The 18,639-nt window shown below is 35.1% G+C and overlaps 1 protein-coding gene across 2 annotated transcripts in view; it reads right to left on the minus strand.

Moving 5' to 3' along the window:
• Positions 1-6,188: 6,188 nt before the first annotated feature.
• Positions 6,189-18,639, minus strand: part of LOC105835086 — a 138,015-nt gene continuing 125,564 nt past the window's right edge. For both annotated transcript variants that reach the window (XM_036284604.1, XM_036284603.1), the window contains exons 6-12: positions 15,884-16,016; positions 14,013-14,239; positions 11,518-11,837; positions 8,599-10,140; positions 7,884-8,043; positions 7,635-7,803; positions 6,189-6,763 (exon numbers count right to left, since the gene is read on the minus strand). In XM_036284604.1, coding sequence (XP_036140497.1) covers positions 6,577-6,763; positions 7,635-7,803; positions 7,884-8,043; positions 8,599-10,140; positions 11,518-11,837; positions 14,013-14,239; positions 15,884-16,016 — 2,738 coding nt within the window. In that variant the 3' untranslated portion in view covers positions 6,189-6,576. The remainder of the gene's footprint in view (positions 6,764-7,634; positions 7,804-7,883; positions 8,044-8,598; positions 10,141-11,517; positions 11,838-14,012; positions 14,240-15,883; positions 16,017-18,639) is intronic.

The following is an 18,639-nucleotide window of genomic DNA, read 5'->3' on the forward strand; positions in this document are numbered from 1 at the left end:
TATATATGTATGTATATATATATGTGTATGTATATACATATACACACATACTGTGTTATATATATATTATTTATATATACCTTTATCTCAGTTTTCGTGTAGAAATAATACCTCTCTTTTTTTTCTCTCTCTTTCTTTTTATTGTATTTGTATGCTCCTGTGTGGCGTTGCCACTCAGTTTGCCGTTCGTATTCGCCCAAACGATCCCTAATCGGTACTAATTTCAAGCGGAAAAATATTTAACGCCAGAATTTTAGCGTCTCTTAAGGTGAAAGCGATTTTTTTTTTAATGTAAAGAACATTCATTCATTTTTTTTCTCAAAACCTGAATACAGAAAGAAACTCGCATTATATTTAACACGCATCATACAAGAGTCGTGTGCCTGCAAGTTCTCAGCGAAGGTTAAATGCAGAAAAAGTTCAACATAAAATTACGTGTATAAAAAAAAAGACTAATAACCATTAATCATTATGATGTGGCAAGCATCTAAACAACATATAGAACATCTCATTCGTGTAATCTACGCAATTTCTTAAACAGAAAATTAACATCGCAAATTTCTCTCCAAGTCACAAAAATAAATTAATACTTTGGTTTTTTTTAATGATAAGAGACTTGTGTGCATACGAGTAAGAGTAAATTTGTTTAATCATAGGACACAATTTTCCCTTTTCCTTATAGTAATGACGATATAAATAGATATAGGTTTTCGAAAATTGATATTTTCGAACATTTCGCGACTTGCAAGAGTTCATGCGATTAAACGTCGAATCACTTGACACTTCTGCCGTCGTACTGCAAACCCGTATCCATCAATTATTGGTATAATCGAAATAGATACTTTATAGTAAGACACTTGGTAAATTAGACTTCTTGTTTATTTTTGCCAACAGTTCTCGGCTCAAGACGCTTTGTCAATCAACGAGATACAATTATAAGCATGCAATTCCTAGGCGTGCCTCGCTTCTTTAAGGACGTGATCCGCCTGCGAGTCTTGCGCACTTTTCCGCGACACATTTCAATGTGATACATTAAACGCGATACAAAATTTGATTTAAAGAATTGATACAAGATAAATATACAATTCTAAAAACAAATCAAAACAACAATGGCTGCGTCGAAAAATCGATCGCGTGTCTACACAAATTCATTATTTATGTAAATAACATTTTCTTAAATGAGAAACTAAGAATTGTAGGCAATCTTTTTACGTGAAAAAAAGATATTAATTTTCAATTTTAACCTTACTGCTTGGCTTGTTATTTAATTAGTAAGAGAGTAACTGTATTAATTTAAACGCGTGTGTTTATTTAGCACATACAATAATAGATAATAATAGATCGTGAAATATTAATTTATTTATTTTTTAGAGAACAACTAAGCTAACATATATTGCATGTAACTCTAAGTGTACATTTATTTTTCTTATACGTTACAACACAGTATTATAATTAATGTTTGTACCAATTATAAATAAACTAAAAATAAAAAAATACGTCTATTTACTCAAAAGTAGTTTAAAATCATAATAAATTCTGAAAAAACATGATACCTTGATTAATTCTAATAAGAAAGTTTCAAAATTTCACTGGAGTTTGAGAGACTGTATACCTAGAGTTAAACATTTTGCAATATTTCCATCCCATATTAAGGCTTCACGTCATGATATTCTAAGCCGAGCAATAAAATTATGTAATGCTATATATAATTTACATTCGCATTTACAAATACATTAAAATTTTATTTCACATTTCAAAGTAACATTCATAGCAAATACTCTTAGAAAATATTAATTAGAAACATGCATTAGGAATACCGATATAAGAAAATGATACAGATGTATACGGTTTTATAACGTACAAACAAAAATTGTTATTAAAAATGTTATATAAAAAATTATTTCTTTCGTGTAAAAGCGTGAACAAAAAGGGCCAAACATTCATTTTAGTATTAAGCTCCTAAACTCGTCTTCGAATATAAAAGTCATCCAATGATCTCAAAAATTCGTGCATTTATTAATGTCATGCGGTTTATTAACACACTGCGATATATCATATTTAAAAAAGTACATAAATAAAAAAAGAAGACAACATGCGATGTAGAAGGATATACAAGTCTCGCAGCAGCTACGAGAACGAGGCATCGCCTACAAGTACAATCGCGCGTCTCCAGTTCCGATCAAATAAACTAGAAGAAATCGTGCATTCGCACGGCAAACCGCGTAACGCCGCCGCGCCATGAAAGTTCATCAGGTCGATCGTTTCTTAATTAATGGTCGCGTTCTCGAGATCGGGCAACGATCGCGGTTCGCACGTTAGAGTCCAAAATGGAATATTCTTTTTTTCTCTCACAATGATGTTCTATCGTCAAAAAAGTTGCAGTTTTAGTCTTTTATCGGTGTATTATAATCGTAAACGATCTCGCACACGACTAATTGCAAAAAATCCCTTGGATTTTATTGATATCCGCTGTTGTAACGTCTTTGTTGTAACGTCAATAATCAATGATTTAACAAATATATATTTTAAATATATCACGGAGAAGTTTAGCTTATGTTTTTCTTTTATTTCTCCCAAATAATACAAGAATCCACCAAACGTCTTACAATATTTCATTGACGTTTTTTAGATACATTTGTATTGTCTGGGTTAACTTTTATCTGTTTAAATAAAATTATATTAGTCTCTGACTAAATTAAGTCCAAAAATTAATTAATCCAATTTTTCTGTCAATATTTCATTTTGAGAAACGATTACACGGATAATGTATTACATATAAAAAGATCAATATCTCGCGCGTTTGATAAAAGCGCACTACAAAGTAATAAAAAATATGTGTCTCTAATATTTTTTCCCTCTCTCATTATCAACGAGGTGTGAATTATTATTTATCTCGTATTATAGGTACATGATCCCTTTAATGCCTTAACAGTTAAAGATTAACATGACAAATACATTCGCGATCGAGTACTCAATATGAGTCAAATTCATCAGTAGTCACGCTCATTAATCGGCGTAGCGTTTCGAGCGAGCGATATGACGGCGCGACTGACACGGTGTCGACCCGATCTCGATGAGCGCGCACGGCCGACACTTGTTGCATTTTGATTAAAGCGGATGCAAGGAGGAGGGAGCGCGAGGGCGGGCGGGGGGTTGAAGGCAACGCAAGCCTCGCGCACCATGCCGAGCCCCTACGAACGACTAAAAGGAGACTCACCGCTCACCGCTCTTGATGGAAAAAGTTACGTCGGCTACGTAAAATGAACAGAGGATATGCATTGTGTGTGTATGTGCAATGTTCCCATGTTAACCGTCGTTAGGTAGGTAAGTTTCCCGAAAATTACAATCGCACCGTGCGCGCACGCGGCTCGACGGAGAGCCGCGCCTCACTCTCTCTCTCTCTCTCTTTCTCTCTCTCTCTCTCGCGCGTCTTTCTTTCCCTCTACTCCTCTTTTCCTCTCCTCCTTATCCTTTCTTCTCTTTTTTATTTAGGTATTACACATTACGCGAATACACAATATTTACACACGGGCACTCACGGCCCGTCTGTTTCGTTTCAGTGATCTTCACGCGAGTACGCTTTGCTTCGCCGACACTACACAGTCGCGCACAAATGTATAACTCTCCCCGTTTTCCTTTGATCTCTTTTCCCTATCCTTGATATTTCTCTGACAAGTCTTGTTGTTCCGTCTCTGGACCGCATTGTTTTCCTACCTGTATCATTTTCTTCCCGATAGAAAAACTATCTCTTGTACCGTTTCTTTCTTATCTCCTCTTTTGCGCGTTAAAAAGGAATATAAAACTATCTATAAAAAGGATTACGCAAGAATTACTCGACATGGATTGTCGACGAGCGCCGCAATTCGCGCCCTATCACAGAGCTGCTTTTTTGGAATTTTTGTGTTAGATATTGACGGAGACATCTATCTACCTCTCGGTCCCGATATGTGCACACGGAGGTAAGAGGAAGTGTTGCGCGATGCGCAAGAACTTGGAGCATTTTTCAACACTCGATTCGGAACGGCGTTCGTCGAAACCCACGCGTTTGTGTTTTCACGATGTGTTTACGTAAGACTAAATCGATCCCTTATGAAATACACGCCGAGCGCACTCTTATCGAGGACTATTCGGATATATTATGAGATGCACTTCGAATCGCAAGGAAAAGATTTTGCACGTGAAAGAATGTTTTGGTATCGCAAAATTTCTCGTAAACATGATCTGTCATCATTGTCCCACTCTTTCCTTCTTCTTCCCCTCTCGCACATTCTCACACACTCTTTTTTCTACTGTTTTCGATTTACTCGCTCATTTATAACAATGCTCATTGTCTATCTCCTCTTTTCTTCTCTTCCCCCTTACACACAACATACAACTGTAAACACGCGCGCGCTTTCTCCTACTCTATCCCTTATTATTCTTTCGCAAAATAACTTAATACCTATATCCAATATATTAGATATTAAATAATAACCATATCAATATATTAATTTTAAATAATATGATTTCCAACAAAGCCACCCGCTACACTCAACAAATGTAAATAAAATTAACATGATTCGAGGAAATCCCATAGAAATTACTTATCGATGATCTCGTGATAAATTTTGGTACGTTGCAATAATATTAATGGTTTGCATTAAAAAAAGTTTCTCATAATTCGTGTGAATATGTTTTGGTTGTTTTTGGCATTCTACCGCGAGTACTGACTACTAAACGCTAATATATAAGATTCCTTATAAATCAAAATTATATATATTCATATATATAATACCTAAGTTATAGGCGATAATATACAACTACAATTCTCTCTCATTATAGATCTTAGAGATCGTTACGAATAAAAATGAAAATAATAATCGTATATATATTTATATAAATCAAAACTGCACGTAGAAGCGCGACTCGCGGTGCGTGACAGGTCAAAACACAAACGTCCCTGATAATTAAATGTCTGTGTCTCCTGTATTCTTGGAAGGAGTCATCATTGTGTTAAAAAACGAACAAATAAAAATCTCTTTACTAAAAAGACGCAGCCTGTTAGATAGAAATGGCTCAATCCATGAATATTTTCATCAAAATGATCCATCCGTTTATTAAATCAAAGATTTAAACTAATATGAAAAATTGTATTACTTTATTTAAAAATCGGAATGCAAAATGTTCTAGAGAGAGAAAGAAAGGGAGAGAGAGAAAGAAAGGGAGAGAGAGAGAGAGAGAGAGAGATTTCTAAAAACATTTAAAAACCTATAAATTGTATAATCTCAAAATATATCAAATATCTATGAAAAATATTGAGAGATATATTTCACATCTACAAATTGTAAATTAAATTTTTTGACACGAATCGAGCCATTTCCACTTCTGAAACATTTTTAAAATGCATTTTACATTGCAATGATTACGTTTATGAAGATGACAATGTGTGCGCGGATCGAATTTTGGGGAGAAGTCGTGTCCCCGAGAGACAGATGCAAACATACTATGGGACAATGGAAGTGTAATGTTGCACACGCTTGATGTTCGCCCCCTCGCCCTTCTAATCGGAAAAGTTCGGTAGAGCACTTATACATATGCATATATATAACGCTGTTCTCGCTAAATAATCGCAATTTCATCCCTGCTTTTGATTCCTTATCTTTGAAACTGTACGTAGGTTCCCTTCAAGTTAAGGCGCCGACACACGACATATTACGCGTCGTACATTTGTTATCTCCTATGTGAAAAATATCGATTTAAGTGTTGTGTAAAATGCTATCTCACAAAAAATATGATTCTCTCTATAAAATTGTCAAATTCCACTAACTTGCCTAGAAACATCTTATACACATTATCGAGATTGTACATTGATTTCGTTCGTGCCGGCGGACGTATATAAAGCACGGGAATGAAAGCTTGCAATCGCCTACGAGAGAGAGAGGAACATGCGGATAATGCCATCCTTGGAAAAATATCGTCCGGAACTGGTAGTTGATTTATATCATTTCAGCCCGAACGTTCGGCGCGCTTTCTGTCTCATTCGATCTGCCGACATGAACTCCATGCAACGTCTATCACCAGAATTAATGAACGATTCATCATGATTTCTGTGGTATCGCAGATGAGCAGAATAGAAAGACCGATTAATATAAGCGGCGCGATAAATATAGCCTTACAATATACACAAAGATATACATAAGGTGCCATTCTTTTTTTCTGCGAATCTTCTTTCATGCGATATTCTAAGAATCTTCCTACGTTTAAGAATAGAAGAAGATCCAATTGTTCTTGAAACACTCGCGTACCTCTATTTTTTTCACTTTCTCTTAACAGCTTTGGACACAGAATTTCTCCATGCAAAAGTTGTTCTTCTAACAAACAGATAAAACGTAACGTCTCGAAAAATGGAAGAAGTAGAGGCTGTGTGTGCTTGCGAAATCGGATAATATCTCGCTATAAAGACAATTGGATCTTGTCATTCCTTGAAATCAAGACAAATCGATCAACAGCGACGCAATTACGCTTGAAAGGAGACCTGCGGCCAGTTTCAATGTGTGACCTAAGCTTCCTGCGGTTTACATCTTACAGGAATTCGAGTCATCCGGGGTTCTTCACGAGCTTTTTCCCACGATAGTCGTAAACACGTCGGCAGAAGAGCACCATGTCTGATGGTACGGGTATAGGAGGTTGCCGATTCTCCCTTGGATACACTTGGTCCCCTGGCGGAACTATCAAGCCAGGATTTTCTAAGCCCTCTTCAATCCTCCGTAAGTTTTTACGATATCTGCCACATAAAAACGATATGCAATGCAGGTAATTCGATTTTTCTTGGTTAAAGGAAAAAAATAAACTTTTTCAATATTAATTTCATGCACAATAAAAGTTTGCATACAGCAATTTCAATATTAGCTTATTTTATTAGTAGAAAATTAAGAAGATGCATTAAAAAGCTGAAAAACTCTTTTACTTTATTTCATGTAGTCAATGATATAATTTATTATTAAGTTTGATTACATAAATAAATCGCCAAAAAGTAGATTAAAAGTTTTTTTTTATCTCTATTCGTGAAATACATTAAACTAAACTTTGGGTAACATGTGGCTTCGTACAGAAGCGGCAGACTAAATGACAGAATTCGAGTTCAATAATCCTTATTCCATGTATTTGTTTATAAGAGGCCGATTAAGAAGTGAAAAAATGTGAATAAAACAGTATGAGAGATTGTATAATACACTATACCCATACAGCAAAATAGATCTAAGATGTAATCAGATACCTTTGTGCTTACAATTTTAAATCAATTTTAAGACATCTAATTGGTAGATATTCAAGAATATCTGCAGAATTACTTCCATTTAAATAATTTGGCATTATTACTTGATATCACGTATTGTCTGTAAAAAAATATCTGCAACATTTGCATATAATATGATCGGTATTAACAGTTTATATTAACAGAAACATTTTTAAGATATCTTGACAGTGTATTGCAACAGATATCCTAACATATAGATTTTCAAGATATCTCTGTAATATATTTTGCAGTATAGGTGTGATATGATGTATGACCGGTTTCAGGAACGATAAATAATACATACCAAATATACATATATTAAACTAAATTTCCTTGTACCACAACAGAGAGAATTACTTACCGACAGTATTCGTTAAACGTCAGGATGTAACACTTGTCCTCTATGCAAGCGACGCTGTTTGCATCCCGATGACGCGAGGCAAATACCTCGTCTTCGCTGTCGTGCGGCGTACGACCCTGTTCCGTGTGCTCAGGTCTGTAATACCACAGCAGCGAAAACATCATCTCACCTAAAAGCAAAACGGCATGATGGATTAATTCATCAAACTTGGAGAAGGGCATTCTGCGTTTCTCGCGGAAGGATATCTACCGTCATCCGGATTCTCCCATAGCGCCGCGATCTTCGCTACATAGGGCAAGTCACCCTTTCGCGTACCACTCTTCAGCAATACACAATCCCGAGGCCGCAATACGTCGCCGCTCTCGTGACTCATACTCGCGTAACATCGCCGTATGGCCGTTTCTTCGTTCTATGGTAATACATTTCAAAATTCGATCAGGTTCTATCAGCGGGTCGTTGTTCAACATATTCTAGTCTCGAGCCAATAAATGGTGGCTCATCAAATTAAGTACCATACAAAACTCCGCATAAAACACGATTCACTTGTAGATGTAAACCAAATTATTTTGAATTTATCTTGAAGCGAATGACACGTGTTTAATTATATTAATTTAAATAAATAACAAATTTATTTCTGCAAACTTTTCGCAAATCTTAATTTTATAAGATCGATTACATATACAGCAACGAAATATTTTTTCGCTATTTATAAATCTAACTGTCGTATAAATCGTGCAAAAAATTTATCAATTAGATTTCCCTAAATTTATCGAGGTATATAACAAAAAGAAATTACTACAAAAACAATTTAAAAAATCTAGATTTATCGCTCTATGATTCGATCAATAATTTTTTCGTCTTATTTAATCTTATTTAATTATGATGAGAAAAATCTGATTGTTCAATTAATAGGTTCGAATAAAATCACCAGACCAGAAGTATATCAAGGTTTAATTATTCTTACCGTTAGATAAACTTTGGCTTCAAAGGGCTCCCCCTCCCAGCTCCATCCGTTGTTCCACTTCGGTTTCAGGAACGTTTTTCTCGTTAACGTCAGACTCTCATTTCCAGGCGAGGAATTCTCTACTTTGCAGCCCGACTTCTTGACGTTCGCCACCTTTTTCGCGCTCTTCCGTCTCTTCTTAATTACAGCTGGATTCTTTTTCAGATCTTCGCTGACGTCGCTTACTTTGGTCTTGGACGCGTTATCGCGCTTCTTCATCGAACCCTCCCGCGCTTTCACATCTTGCGCCCTAGGCTTTGCATCCTGTGCCTTCACCTCTGCGATTTTGCCTATCTTGCCTTTACCGACCTTGACTTTGCCGTCTTGAGTGGCCTTTAACTTCGGCTTGGCGTCCGCCTTGCTTTTGGCCTGACCGTTCTTCGAAACTGCCTTTGACACCTTCTCAATAGCTTGCTCCTTCACCTGATCGATCTTCTTCGCGGGCCTCTTCGCTGCCGGCAACGATTCCTCTTTGACGCTCTTTCTCTTCTTTTCCACGCGCTCGCAGTTCTTGCTCTTGCGGTCCTTCCTCTGCGTCATCTGCAGACTTTGCTGTATCACATTGTCGATGGTCTCCATTATCGAAATATCACTGGCGGTCCGTTTCAAGCAATTGGCTACGTTCTGCTTGCCGGCGCTCTTCATCTTCTTGTTCGCGCTCTCGTTCGCGCTCGGCGTCTCCGCCTTGCGCTTTGGACCCCGAACTCCTGCTTCCTTCTTCGCCTGCTGCTTCTTCTTCGGAGCGGTCGTTTCGGCTCTTACGTTATCGGTTTTATTCGGCAGCGGCTCAATCGGTGCGACGACATTGACCGATTCCTCGTTATTTGCATCCTGAGACGAGCCCACCGACAGAGCCCTCTTGCTCAGTTTTCTCTTCTTCCTACTGTCCGACAAGCTGTCCAGCGAGAGCTTCCTCTTCGTCACCTTTTGGCACTTGGGCTGTTCCTCGGTCTCGGCTTCGGCCTCGACCTTGGTCGCAATCGGTCTCTGCATGACTTCCTCCTCCACTTCCCCCTCTTCGTCTTCCTCCTCATCCTCCTCCTTATCGTCGACGGTCTCTTGCACGGTCGGCTCATAATCGGGCTTTTTCCAGTTCTCGTCGCTGTCGATCACAATTACGTCCAGTTCCTCCTTCACGTCGGGATCACCGTCAAGCTTGTCGTCGAGCACGATACCGGAATCCTTGTCCATCTCCAGTATCGCTATCTGTCCCTCCTTCATGCATTGCTCGCACTTCATGATGTCGCACTTGTAATCCGATTCGCACTTGACGACATTGCAATTGGCGACGCACGGCAGCCCGTCGATCTCCATACTGCAGGACTCGCATTTGACATTGTTGTTCTCCAGCTTGAAATTGTGATACTTGTTACTAGGACAGCTCGCCGCCACGGACAATTTCTCAGTGGGCGATAACGTTTCTATTTTGACCTCGCAAGTGGACGTGCACGCGTTCTGACAACCACATTTCCTCAACGTGTCCTCCGTACAATTTTGCTCGTCCTGCGGAGGTGGCAGAAAGGAAATTCGTCGGGTTACATTCCGACGTCATCGCGCGATAAGTTCGCGAGTCATAGAAAAAAAAAGACTCTCGAATCTTTTGATTCAATTACTCTATTATTTTTAGTTACAGTACGACAATATTGCAACACGAAAATAAAACGTTTGATTTTTACTCGATTCATGAAAAATCCGATAAATTTACAAGTTATTCAAACTGGCAGGTCACGTTGTAATAAAATATAAAATATCCATGCACCAATAATAGAATGCTATTCTTGAAAATGTTTGAGAGACGATAGTTTCTTTGTCTCAAGTTATCCTTTTGTCTAAAGTTATTACTAAAAAAATTATTTATTATATTAAAAAGTTGTAGTCTTATAAGCATATAAAATATTTTCAGTGCTTAATCATAATTATATTCTTGCTTAATCATAATTATATTTTTAATAAATATTCCAATTACAGTGTAGTTTTATCAAAATATGTAACATCAATTTAAATCATTTGCAAGAAATTATAAATATACAAATAAAATATTTGTATTGTACGCATTTTATCAAGGAAATATCAAGGAAATCGTCATCAATTGCAGTTCTTAATACAGCTGTACAGTTAAATAATAATGAGTTGTATATCTAAAATTAAAAAAAAACTAAAATTTGATTGTACTTTGAATCAGAGGGAAAAATATTAAATATTTTGTAAAAATTTTTAATTAATTAAATTACAACTAAAAGAGTTATCTTGACAAATTTTGAAAAATGTTTCAAGAAGAAAATCATAACTTTGCAAAATAGTATAAATAATAAAATTAATAATTTATTCATTAATAAAACCTTTTACAAGTCTCTTTAATCTATTCTTTTTCTCAAGATTCAGACTATTTGTAATATTAATAGTATTTTCAAAATACTTTAAAAAAATCGATGTTTAAAACTCAAAAGCGAGAATATCTCCTTAACTGAAATAATAGTTTAATTTAGTTTAAAAAAAATTATTAAATTTGGCTCAATTTATTATTTATACAGATGGATTAATACTACTTTAAAATTTAGCAATAAGACAAAAATAAATCGATTGAATATATGGTTTTTTTAAGCTTAGCTATATTAAAATATAAATATCATAATAATAAATTTCGATCAAATAGAAAAGTTAAAATATCAAAACGTTATTTAATTCAAAGAACTGATATTTGACCCTTTAATATTCAACAGTATATTTATATTAATGTACGTATATATATTTAAATTACATGTGTGACGATCAAACTCGCATTATTTTCTATTTACATCTTGAAAATCGGCCGAAAATTGAGATAATCCGATGAACAAATCAAAATGTCGTAATCAAATGTAAGAGCGACAGCACACATACCTTACTCCTACAGTCTTGGTTCTGAAGGCGACTATGCCCACCAACTAGATTGTGCGACGGCGGGACCGAGGGGGGTTGGTTCTGATTTAGGTTGCGATGAGTGTTGATTTGGACGCGATCCGTATCCCAGGCATTGGCACCATGAGGAGGAGCTAGCCCAGCTAGCCCCCTCGCTGGCGAGGGCGGACCTACCAAAGCACTGGGTGGCAATGACAGACCGGGCCCCGATACCACTGGCGCTCCCTTACCATTACCAATAAGGGCCCCAGTATCCACGTTTTTTGGACACGATTGCATCGGGCATGGACAACTCTGAAAGGCTGCGGCATCAAATGTGATCGATTAGTATCAAAAGTATACGGATGAGGAAGCACGTGATATCCGATTAAATATATTATATAATTTAATTCCATTCAAATATACAGTTCTTGTATGTTTGAATTAATGTCATCTTTCAAAGACTCGTTCGTACCTATATATTTCCAGCGGTGTTTCCGCTACTTTGGAATTATATAAGAAACAGAAGGTTTGTACAACGGTTTAACTTAGAGACGAAATTTGTGCATTTATTTCAGGAAAAGAAATAAATAGAATAATATATAATTCTTTGTTAAATTTATATTTAGTAGTAATAAAAATAAAACTGTATTCTTAAATGTCATCTAGATCTAAAGAGTTCTCTTGTAACTTCTAGTTTATTATCCTCAGGCAGTTCAGTATTGTGTACCGGTCTTATGAGATTGTTTAATCTTTTTTTTTTTAGATTTAAATATCCTTAGATCCTTAAGCTTATCCTAAGAAATATATGTGTGGTGGGAATGGTCAAGATCAAACTTAGAATTCTAACCGTCCTGACCAACCTGATTATTGCCTTTTCTCATTAATGTGATTAATAGACTAACTTTTTTATCTAGGTTTAATATATTTTTATCTTTTTCCTAAGTCTAAGAATTAGGAAAAAATAAAATGTAGGTTACATTAAATCTTAATTATTTCAAAATAATTTTGACGAACACGTCTTTTGCAATAATTTCTTTCACATTACATACATATAAATGAATTACTATTAATTGATAAATTGAGTTATTTAAAAATTAATTTACTTTCATGCTATATCGAGATAAAATTTATATAGCGAATAATTTAAAGACCACAATACATGTAGTTTGTCGCTAGGGTAGAAAGAGAAAGATATATCGATATGGTTAGCTACTGATATGTAAAGGATATTTGCATGGAGAAATGAGTCGACTTACTGGAAATGTTATTAATTTTTTGCTCATCAGCGAAAGTTACAAAGCTTTTTACTCTTTTCTTCAACATGGTAAACGGTAAAAAAACGGAAATAATCACATATAACACTTCACGGAGAGAAATTACTGCATAGCCGAGTAGTTTCGTATGCTGAGATGATTGTACATAGGTATTTTTATTATTTGAAGAATGAAAGACAAAACCCTTTGTCGAAATACATCTTTTTTCTAACACTTCGTCAAACTTTTAAGAATCGAACAAAATATAGAAATCTATAATAATCGTCAGATTTTTCAAAGTATTTTCTTGATTTATTTTCGTAAAAGAAAATGCGGAATTAGTCACGGAACTACAACCTTAACAAAATATACTTTCAAAAGGATGGTGACATGCAGGGTGGCCTGTTTCCAGATTGAAGACGCGTTCACGCGAGAGTTGAATAAAGGAAATATGAACAAAGCGCTTTTACATGCAAACGTATCTCCAATTAAAAAAATCTACTTAGAGAATCTGCAAATCTTTAAAATCTTAGAAATTTTTCTTTCCATAGAAATTAGAATTATAGCTATGAAAGAATGGAGAACTATTACAAACTACTTTCAACTATTAAAGCATTAAAATAATGCATGTCCGAAAATACAATAAGATTACATTTTGAAAAACCGAGAATTAATACATGATTGACTGTATAATAAAACTTTTGAATTTCGTAGAAAAACTTTATTCATAATTTCTTATCACACAAATTATTTTCCGATTAAATATGTATGCAATATTATTCGTTTCTCTTGATGTATGATTTTAAATTTTGCAGTGGCAGAGTAGAATTTATGATACGAAAAATCGATATTCTCCATGTATATGATTTTTAATAAATAATAATTTGCATTGGAATTACCGTAGGATATGCACTTTAGAGAATGAAGAAAAAATAAACATATTTCTCATATCTCTTGATTTTTAAAAAGAAGAGGACTCAAGCTTATTATTAAAAAGGCGTATTTAAATTTTATTAAATTCAAACGTTCGAAAGTTCGTGAAGGAAAAACCACACATCATATTAAATATCTACGATCATATCGGTGCAATTTCTTAACCAAATAAATAAATCTAAATTCCAAGAAATCTAGGTGAAAGAAAATGGAAGAAGGCGAAACAGGATAAGAAGAAAATGAGGCAGAATATCTGAATTTTCCCCACAGTGTAATGTCACACAGTCCTCTTTAGCAAATGATACTTACGGTCTACGAAAGGTCTTCCCTGAGAATGCAGATATGCCGGATTCGGAGGAGGTGGCGGCGGCGGATGGGGGGGCGGAGGATATCCCCCGTAATAGGGTGGTAGCGGATATTCACCGGGCGGTGGCGGAGGTGGCTGGTAATCAACGACTCCAGGGCCACCTCCGGCGGCCCCGCTGCCCGGCGGTGGTCCGCCACCCCCACCGGACTCTTGATACCCATAGTATTGCCTGAAAAGATACCCTCCCTTACGAAATGCACTTGACAATCGAGGAGCAAATACGAATATACACGTGGCGCGTCGAATTTCCGGTCTCTGTCTTTATCGGTTTTTACTGTGTGTAGATAACAAGAGGAAAACTACCAGAACGATGCCACACATACACCAGAGACATAGATTCGACAATTTGAGTTGCATGTGCAATCGCGGGCAAGAATCCAAAATCTAATCGAAAGCGATATTCAAGTAGCCGACAGAATTCTCTCGATCGATACTTCAATCAATTCGGAACAAACTTTTCTGTAGCGAAAATACCGTGGCATTTATGATTACATTTGAAAATGGCTGGAAAAGATTGTAAATGTACACGTGAATTTTTGAAATATCACCATCAAACAAATTAAATAGCTCTAATTGAAACTTGGCGCATCTATAAACAAAATTTCGCAGTCGAGAAGTCACGAAAATATATAAAATTAAAATATTTTTTTCGCGACAATAACACATAATTAAAGAGTAACCGCATGCGTTAAAATTTGCCATTTAATTTCCGCAACTTTTGCGGCAAAAAGCAACTCCGCCACGCTCTAGTTGCAGCTTTCACTTCTTCATTAAAAACGAGATAACGACGGTTTCGGGAAGTTAGCAGCATCTGTGACCCAAATGTATTGCAACGTAATAGAATATTCTGTTTTGTTGCTAAAACGTTCGCGGATACGTTTGTTGGTAAAACTACTGAATATTATAACGATATTTAAAAATATAATAATGCGTAAATATCTTGTGTATGTACAAAATGGAAATACTGAATTTACATACTTTTTTTACATACGTTTTCAGACAATCTGGATAATGCAGTCCGCAGTATTATCGAACAGTTTTGTCAATACCGTATGTGTAACCAATTTGTTTTGTAACAGAGGATTTGAAAAAAAAAAACACTAAAACCGGAATTTTATGGGATGCGCTGCATTTCGAACAGTGCCTTTATTTCTTCCATCAAAATTAGTTTAAAAACAGCGCGCGGTTATTCATAAGCATGAGTAAAAAAAAACATGATTTTCATACTGTGAAACGATTACTAATAATGCTTAATAAAAGATACGCTTGATCTAACTGGATATTTGCGTTTAATTTATTATACATTAAACACCGTGATATTCAATATTTATAAGCCGTGTTGCGACGAATATTCATCAATTCTATAAACATCTACTCAAAGAAGCGAGTTATCACCACGCAAGAAGAACGTGGCCGGTGACCGATGACGTTTTAACAGAATAAAATACCGCCTTTCATATATGAGACTAAACTAATCAATTTTTATAAAATAAAAACTACAAAAAAAATGATAAAATAATCAATCATCCTCTAGTAGCAAAATTACGTAATTCGTAAATAAGAAATTTACAAAAAATAAAGTTGATTAGCTTGGTTTCTGAAAGGCTCGTACGAATGACACTTCAGTGAAACAATATGTGACCAACATTACGTAATAATTGTAGGCTTTAGAACTGTCGTGCCATTTAAACGCAAACAAATTCTCGATAATGTCACAACAGCGGGGAAACGGCGCGTACGCCGTTCTTCAAAGTGGCATCCCTTTCTTGCTCGCGTCATCATGCAAAGCGTCGAACGGGAATAAATCTCTTACCTCCTGTAAGGCGGGTATTTGTAGTAATGTGGCGGATGAGCGTGAGGATGAGAATACGTCGGCGGATAACATAGATCCGGATACTGCGGGGTGCCGTAGTACTGCGGGCAATATGTCCTATAAAAGCCTCCACCTGTAACAAACGACCGTTCAGTCATCCCATGCGTATCCCCGTCGGATGCACGATGATCGATTTCGCAAAACGACGACGAATAAACTTCGAATATTCGTTTGACAGTAACGACACGGCGCCGCACTTCATGAGACATTAAGAGAGAGGAATATCGCTAGATAATTTACTTGCTAAAAGGGAATATTATACAGGATGTTAACATGGGGAAATAACTACGGTAATAAATTCAAGCCATACAAAATAACACAAAAAGATCATATACACAGTAATTCGGCTCAGTTATTGAGATATTGATAAATTTATTAATATCACAATAGATGAAAAAATACCAGATTTTATAATTTTCATTTTAAATTTATTACCTCATAACTTTTATTGTAATATTATTCTTCTAATTAAGTTACTTATTCAAAATTTCATTAAATTTAAGCAAATTAATTGACGGCATATGACAAAACTCTATGATAGAAAAAGAACGTTTACAAGCAGAAGATGAATATTGTGAACAAATAGTAGAATAAATTAGGATATGACGGCCATACGGAAAAGATGGCTATAAATTCTCGAATAATTGCTAAATAAATGTAGCGGAAGCTAGCAGCCAAAGACAGCATCCAAACGTCGAGCGGCCAGGGCCGAACGTCATATAGGCGTTTCCAGAGAACACCATTCAATCAAACGTTAAAAATTTCCTGGTTATGAGATTTTTAACAAACTTTAAAAAATTTGCATTGAGTTTAGTCATTATAATATATAATCGATCATATGCGACAAACCTTGTAATTTACCAGTTGTTATAAATTTTTCTAACTAATTTTTATCGTTTTCCGCGCCTCAAGTCTAAACGCAAAATACGATTTCTTTCAAATTTGGCTGGATATATCATTCTGTAACGCACAATCGACTGATCGATCATTCGCGAAAGGACGTGCATTTTCCTAATTGTTATAAATATTTAAAAAATTAAACTTTATTGTTTCCTGCGCCTCACACCTAAACGTAATGTACGATTTCCTCCAAATTTGGCTGGAAATATCTTTCCGTAACGTACAATCGACTGATCAATCATTCGCGAGAGGACGTGCATTTTCCTAATTATTATAAATATTTTTTTAATTAATTTTTATCGTTTGGAGCTATGAAACCGCTATGTCCTCGTCGTCGGCTCTGGGTGCGGCAAAAAGCTGTAATTTACTTTACAAAAAAAATCGCTGCATTATTCTGGTAATCAACTGTTTTGCAAAAATGCATTTTCATAAAAATTTCTCATATACGGTTAACTAAGTCGTTCTAGACTTCAAAAAATATTTTCGTAGAAATTTGAAGACAGCGTTCCTTGTATTTATCTGACAAACGTAATTAACAATTTAAAAAACCACTAAACAATTAATAACGATCGGGAATGAAAATCTCATAACCAGGGAATTTTTTAACATTTGATTGAATGGTGTTCCCTGGAAACGCCTATATGACGTTCGGCCCTGGCTGCTCGGTATTTGGCTGCTGCCTTTGGCTGCTAGCTTCAGCTATATGCTAAATAATTTATTTTTGTAATTATTTCAAAGATAATCGATATTTACTGTAAATTCTGTGTGTACACTATTCGAAATAACAATATTGTTTTAATAACATATTACATCACATTTTTACTTTTAACTGCTTGCAGAGTTTTTCATATGTTCATTAAAAATTACCACACCGTCGAATAAATTACAGTCGAGCTGTCACAATTAACGTTAGATACATAACAAGTGTATGTAAATTGCAATGTGTAAATTGTAATTATATTTTTTTAATTTTCTTTTCTATTTTTTAAAATAAGTACTATGACTGTCTTTCTCTCAAAGTTGGGCAAGATAGCCTATAATTTTTTTCGGTGTGTTTGTGTATATATTTTATTAAAGACTAGAATTTACCGCATCTAATTTCCGCTTTTAAAAAGCCGTGTAAACGATTTTATTGTTGACAGTTTTCCCCAATTGGTTCTCTTGCTGCGCTTACTTCGTGTTGCGAGAGTAACTATTATTGCATTTGAATTTTGACAGCTATCAAATTTGTATAAAGATGGTTATCTATACAATTATCGTTGCAATTTATTTTTAAAAAGTAAATAATAAAAAGTTAATTAGCGCGCACAAAACTCGCGTCTGTGGTGTCTAGTATTTTAAAGTTAACATAGATATTTTTTAATACTAACAATGAGTTAAATAAATACTAAACTTACACAAACAGTTATTATTTAAAATTTTTCAATTATTTAAAAATATAGTAAAATTAAATGTGTGATATGTGACAATAAAACTAAATATTAAAATTATAAATTTTTAATTATTTTACGTGTTAAATGTTATGTACATAAAATATGTATGGCCAATTCTCCTATAATACCATGGCCATCTTTTCCTTAAACATTGTGAAAAGTGGCCAATGTTTATGTTACAATATTATTATAATATAAAATTTTTATAAAGTATTTTCTCTTTAATGTCAATAGTGTTACATGCTTAAGTTTCAGTAAAAAAATATATTATACCAAACTATTAAAAAATAATAAAATTTACTGATAAAAGTTATAAATCTATGAGTGTCTGGTATTTTTCGACCGTTACAATGTTAATAAAAT

This window comes from Monomorium pharaonis, chromosome 3 (genome assembly GCF_013373865.1).
Source record: "Monomorium pharaonis isolate MP-MQ-018 chromosome 3, ASM1337386v2, whole genome shotgun sequence".
In the NCBI taxonomy this organism is placed as follows: Eukaryota; Metazoa; Arthropoda; class Insecta; order Hymenoptera; family Formicidae; genus Monomorium; species Monomorium pharaonis.